Source organism: Wyeomyia smithii, chromosome 3 (genome assembly GCF_029784165.1).
Source record: "Wyeomyia smithii strain HCP4-BCI-WySm-NY-G18 chromosome 3, ASM2978416v1, whole genome shotgun sequence".
Lineage (NCBI taxonomy): Eukaryota > Metazoa > Arthropoda > Insecta > Diptera > Culicidae > Wyeomyia > Wyeomyia smithii.
The window spans coordinates 58,561,972-58,568,221 of NC_073696.1; the positions used below are offsets into that span (position 1 = coordinate 58,561,972).

Consider the following 6,250-nt stretch of genomic DNA (forward strand, 5'->3'; position numbering starts at 1 on the left):
CCTTGTCAAAACACAAAATTCGACCTCCGATTGGTCGTTATACGATGGCTTTCTTAAGCTCGGTCGGCAGAGTTATGGACCTAGTAAATTGGGAATGCATCATCTGGCCTATATAAGAACTTCATCAGATAATAAACAGACATTTCATCGGATATTAAATTGAACAACTGAAATTTGAAGAACACAAATGAATATTTGAAGAGTTAATATTTTCTCGTTTTGCGCTATAATCCAAAGTTAATTATCTTCATCTACATGCATACTCTGACTATTATTACGTGTTTGCGTCGCTTAGTGTTTGGCTACGGTTATGCAGAACGCAAATAACGGCACGATGCGATTCGGCAAGACGAAATGTGTTGAAATGTATAGCTCTACTTCGCCTTAAAAAGAGCTGTACATTTCACCACGGTAAGGCGAATCGCATCGCGCCGTCATTCGCGTTCTGCATAACCGTAGCCTTTGTTCCGTTTCCGTTTAATGATGTCGTATTAAATGTGCATATTACAATTCGGCAACACCTCAACTTTTCATTTGCACAAAATTTATAAATATTCAATGAACTTCATTCAAAATATCAAACAAAAAGAAATTACAATACTGCCATTGAACGGTCAACGTTTATATACTAGAAAAAATGACTGACACGCATGAAGCCGGGTTATCTTTCTTGTAAAAGTATTCTATTTCAACCTTGCGGTCGTGGCTTTGCATACAACCTTCCTGTGATTTTTTTTTTGTTCTAACCTTGGTAAATCTGTTTGATTCTTAAAAAAACTGATGCATTTGGCCGGCGAAGAGACTTTGTTGGAATTGATCGCGAATATGTCCGATGAATTGCGTTGGAGAGAAAGAAGATCTGTATAAGGAAAGTAATTCGATCTCTTGCAGATGTCGGTGTGCGGCCGCATGATTTCGAAGAGAAATGAATACCGAAAGTATAATCGAGATCGAAGCTGATAAGCATTCTTGCGCGCCGATAGCCACGAAGATTTGCGATGCGATCTTCCAAAGTGGGAGTGGTTTGGAAGATATTGCGCTCTGAATTTGAGCATTTCTGTCTGTCGCTTAAAACGTGATGTTCTCTGTGTGAATACGAGAAAAATTCGCTATTTAGCAATGATATCGGGCGATATAATCCAGCTGTGCTTCCACATACGACGGAGAGAGATTATCGCTTATTGCCTCGTTCTCCATCAGATTCGTCTCTCGGTGGATGCTATCAAATATGCGGTGGTAAAGTTCTCTCAGAATACCATTGCACCCGGGTGATTTTCGGGGTGCGCTTGTTCATATTGCTGACTATATATCTGCCGCCATGATGTCATTCGAGCAGGCTTCGTTTGACTAAGTTCTCTGGATTCCGAACCGGAAATAGGTGATATCGAAAATGATAATCTAAAACAGAATTTTCTTTTCTTTTCGATTTCAATATCTAATGAAAAGCTTTAGAGCGGTTTCAGACCGCAGCAGTTAACCACCGTCTTTTTTAAAGCTAGACTTCGCGATACGAATTTTATGAAAATCGTTCGCCTACATCTGGTATTTATAAACAGCTAGCAGCCAATATTATGTGCTGGTTGGTTACACTTCAACTAGTATCCGAAATTCGGATATATGAATTTGTTTCACTTCTACGGATGCACAAGTATACGTGAATTCGGTGGAAATCAGAGAAAATCAGGGGAAATCCGTAGAATCTACGGTCAGCTGAGCAATAATTTGAAAAAAAAAATTCAAGAAAATTTCCACATTCATTACTCCAAGTTCGAAGCATGATTGTTCAGCTAACATCGTGCAGTTTTCATAGAAAATTAAATCTTTGAGAAGTTTTATTTATCACTTTGAACATTTTTTGATCTTTTTTTAAGAACATGATAAAACTGGGACATTTTTTGTGGAAACGCTCATGTAAAAAATCAATGAAATACAAATCTGGACCTTATTATCCAAACCATTCTGAGCTCTCTAGAAAGGGAAATGCAAATAATGAGCTTTCTCATACAAATTCCCATACAAATTTGAAATGTAATGCGCCAAACGGAGACAGAACCAATAGACTTTTGATAAATTTTTGAATTGTTTGGTGCCTCAAATGGAACAAAAAAATTGGTTCTGGCTTTATGCTATCAAGTTTCATTTTTTCCATATACCGACGCCCCACTCATTTATTCATTTTTATTACATGCTTCATATTTTCGTTACAATAAGAGCTCTAATAATTATAGCTGAGTATACGTTATGTGAAAAATCACCCGCTAATTTCACTCACGAAGAAGAATATTACTGATCCATTGCGAATTGGCTGAAAATCTGGTGAATATCATATAATAACGCTCATCACAATCAGGTAGAATTGTTGATAAGCCAACCACAAATATAACTCCATCGCTCCGTTGCCAGTGTAGTATGCTGGGCAATCCCGAACAGGTGGGCTTTTTCAGAGGATCTCGCACACAGAGCTGACTTTCTGGCAACTGATAAGCGTTCGTTCTCTGACAGTCCGAATTGAACATCGCTAGCACGCGTCGATGGAATACTATCAACCGGTCCACCTACAAAGAAAAACAGAATAATTAAAAAATCATTTTCTTCGGATAACTCTTTAACATTATATACACAAGCATCGCCTTCGTGTAGTTCATGATCTAAGAACTGAAACTTATCATTTTGTCCGTTATGATTATCCAAGAGTACCGATTTCATCCATTCAAGATGAGTAGCAAATGCAGTTGCAATGGTGTGTTCCCCAAATCCACAATCTCTTCCAAATTGCACTAATCCGTAAACTAAAGGATATGCATAATTAGCGCGCCATACAGATTTATCAATGGAACCACCAATCAATATGTCACACGATTTTGGCACCAGAAAAAAATCCTTTCCAATACAAAAATGTTCTTTAACCAATCCGGTTTTTAATCTGTTTATGATCGGAGATAATGCATGATGACGAGTTCTGAACAGCTACACGTGGTCTGAGATGCGTTATTGAAGAGTCTAAAATTGATGAAGAATTTTCGCATGTTCATACTAATAGTAGAATCTTACCAATCGAGGGTTGTTTAACTACAAAGCCATTCACATCTCTTCTACCAGTCCCAAAAAAGTGCACCTCCTTCGATGGTAACTCTTGTTGGTGCCAAATGCATGCCGGTTGAATTTGATGAACATCCAGCAAATGCTTCAGTGACAGAATTACAATGTTATTATACCCAGATCCTTCAGTATATTCAGGGTGAATGTGAAACTTGGAAACGTTCATCTCTTTATCTTTTGAATATAAAATATGATCTACTGGGAGCCTTGGTCCCCGTGGCTCTGTGGTTAGCGATGTCGGTCGGCTAGCTTCCCACACGGTTGTGATATCGGGTTCGATTCCCGATCGAGTCGAGGATCTTTTCGAGCTGGAAATGGGGCACGGTGTATCGTTGTACTTATCCTACACATACAAAATATGCCAAAAACAATATCGATAACGAATTCTCTCAACTAATCTAGTTGATCGAGACCGCTATTAGCCCCAAGGCTAAGCGTGCGATATTGTTGTTGTTGGGAGCCTGAAATTATGACCAATTTGGTTAGAAAACAATCTACGTTCAACAATCTGAATTCACCCATTATGAAAAACGCATTCAGCCAATGTCATCACCGTAGTTTCATCAATTATTGCTCCGTAACAGTCATCACGACCTCCAGAGTGCCATGCAAGTTTCGCTACGTAGCCTGGAAGAGATGCAGTTTTCACATGCATTTGTTGCAAGTCAACCGAAACATACGAATCAGTTCCACTGCTAATAATGATATCTTCAAATTCGCGCAAAAGTACATTCCGCAGTGCACAAAACGTGGCATTGTAAGTGAATTCTGATATATGAAGTCGTTAAGCGTGATACTATAGATGACCCCTACAGCATTAGTGTCAACCGTTCACATTTTCCCCGAGACTCTGCATTGTACCAATGATCCAGTCGTGGTAGGAAGCAACCTTGGTGTATACGCCAGGAGCTGCAGTGCCACAAACCGTTCCGAACGATGTAACTCCAACAATGAAGGGGGTTACCCTTCCGTTGTGCAACAGTTTAATTTGCAGAGGGCCTCCTGAGTCACCCTGTAAATTTTTACATATTGCAAATGTTCACATATTAATATTGATTACGAATATTTTACATATTAAAACCAAATGCATACCTCACAAGTATCCATTTTCTTATCCACAGCACAGATGTGATGATCCCGAAGCCCAAGTCCCAATTTGTGATTGGTATCGTTCGTATAAGTTTTACCACACTCTTCGTTATTGATTGGCTTGAGGGCTACCTTCAGCAGTACGGGTGATTGTTCATCGGCTAGAGTATGACCCAATTTTATAAGTGTGCTGTGTGGGGAACGATAATTACGTACCAAAACCTATTCGGCCCCAGCCCGCAGCTTCTAACGTTTTGAATCTGACCTCCTCGTCAATCCACAGACAAGCTGGAGCTACTGTGTCATGGAGACTTTTCAATTGTAAACGTTAAAAGTATTAGCGACTTCGGGTATAAGAGAATGATTACACAATTTGATGAACTAGAACTCGACTATTAAATCCATGATCAGTAGTAATTACCTACGTAACATTTTTCTCCAGCTTCATCAATGCACTATCATGGTATTAAGCAGCATATCTATGTTTGGGGTGTCTAATAATGTTGACAATTCTAAGCTGTTGCGCATACTCGTCGTCATCAGAGCTATAGATATTCAGATCACCAAATCTAACTACATCAGGTTTCTCACCACTAAAATAAGATCAAACATTAAAATGAACTCTAAGTTTGTTTTAACAACTGCACCTAGAATCCACTGCACAATGGGCAGCCGTTGAAACCGATCCAGCCGATGGCGCCAATGTGAGCGAATTCCTTCAGTCGTGCTGGTTGACCGTAAGCTGCTCCTCCACTCCACGAGATCGGAAATCGGTGATATCGAAGGTGGCAATCTGCAAAAGGTTTTTGATTCCCTAAACTTTCTTTTAACATTATTAATACCTTAAACGGAAACATACCGTCCAGAGTGAAACGTTCATTTGGAAGCATCAAATCATCTTGCGCTTGAGCTAAAGTAAATCAATTCGTATGTTATTTTTAACATAAGAACATTTAACATTTTTACTAACCACACAGAATAAAATAATCCAAGGTCACCAGGTATTTTAACAACCTCATGATCGACGCGGCAGATCACATTTAACCTTGCGTTAGCTTGAACCGTACAATCTGCTCGATCACTCGGTGCTCGGCTAAAACAGATCGCATATGGGATGTCTTATGATGACTGCAACTTGATTACAACTACTGAAAATGTATCTATTACTGAATCGAATATTGGATACTTGTTTCGCGATCGGTGCAAGTAACTACAGGTACATCACCAGTTTAGCGGTACATCCCAGTTATTGTTATGCAACGAAACGTCAGTTGACGCCTGCTAGCTTTCGTGCCGTTGCAAATATACATTCAGTGCTTTAGTAGAGAAAACAAAACTTCACCTTGTAGAATCGAATGATCGATTTTAAATTCTCGGACGGTGTTGTAGAACGAGATGCACTTTCAACTTCAAACAGTGGAAAAAGGTCATTCTTATTCTAATGAATTGGATGGTTAATGAATGGTTCGGAGAGGCGAAACCGGTACAGCTAGGGGATGTGGTTTTGATTATCGATGATTCAAAACGAAATGGATAAGTTCGAGGAAAAGTACTGGTGGTAATAACAGCGAAAGATTTCACAGGCCAGTATCCAAGTTGGCAGTACTAGAAGTGAACAGAAGCGATGAAGCTGAGGCAAATACCCATCTTTACGGGGCGGGGGATGTAGGACTACTGGCAACTTCTTAACCAGATAATATTTTAGATAAAATATTGAGAAAAATAGAAATTGTTAGGAGAAGAGAAAGGAAGTAAGAGAGAAAAAAAATCATTCTTTGGTGGAAGAAGCATTTTACAACGTGTATGCAAATAAAGCTCAGTAGTCCTGCTAGAAAACTTAGCAGATTAAGTTATTGCCTACTAAATAAAAGGATAAGTTATTGCCTTTTAAATGAAAGGTAAAACTTTATAAATAATAATATACAGCAATTAAAAAATCCTCTCTACTTACAGAACTAATCTTAAGTAAGAAGCTAATCGCTAAACCTAACCTAACGTTAACCTTGTTCGTGGGATAAGAAAACCGTAATCCGCTGAATTTGTATGTATATTTATCGTAAAA

General features: G+C 38.8%; 1 protein-coding gene across 2 annotated transcripts; it reads right to left on the reverse strand.

Moving 5' to 3' along the window:
* Nucleotides 1-2,163: 2,163 nt before the first annotated feature.
* Nucleotides 2,164-5,321, reverse strand: LOC129730036 (serine protease snake-like). 2 transcript variants are annotated; one of them, XM_055689008.1, is made up of 11 exons: nucleotides 5,159-5,321; nucleotides 5,048-5,098; nucleotides 4,836-4,981; nucleotides 4,610-4,781; nucleotides 4,405-4,499; nucleotides 4,192-4,349; nucleotides 3,928-4,111; nucleotides 3,618-3,867; nucleotides 3,052-3,560; nucleotides 2,620-2,978; nucleotides 2,164-2,555 (listed from the first exon to the last, which is right to left on the reverse strand). In XM_055689008.1, exons 4-9 carry the CDS (start codon nucleotides 4,618-4,620, stop codon nucleotides 3,530-3,532), a joined length of 729 nt encoding a protein of 242 aa, XP_055544983.1. In that variant the 5' UTR covers nucleotides 4,621-4,781; nucleotides 4,836-4,981; nucleotides 5,048-5,098; nucleotides 5,159-5,321; the 3' UTR covers nucleotides 2,164-2,555; nucleotides 2,620-2,978; nucleotides 3,052-3,529. The 2 variants fall into 2 exon arrangements, with proteins under 2 accessions (XP_055544983.1, XP_055544982.1); XM_055689007.1 differs by having other exon boundaries at nucleotides 2,620-3,000.
* Between the last annotated feature and the right edge of the window lie 929 nt (nucleotides 5,322-6,250).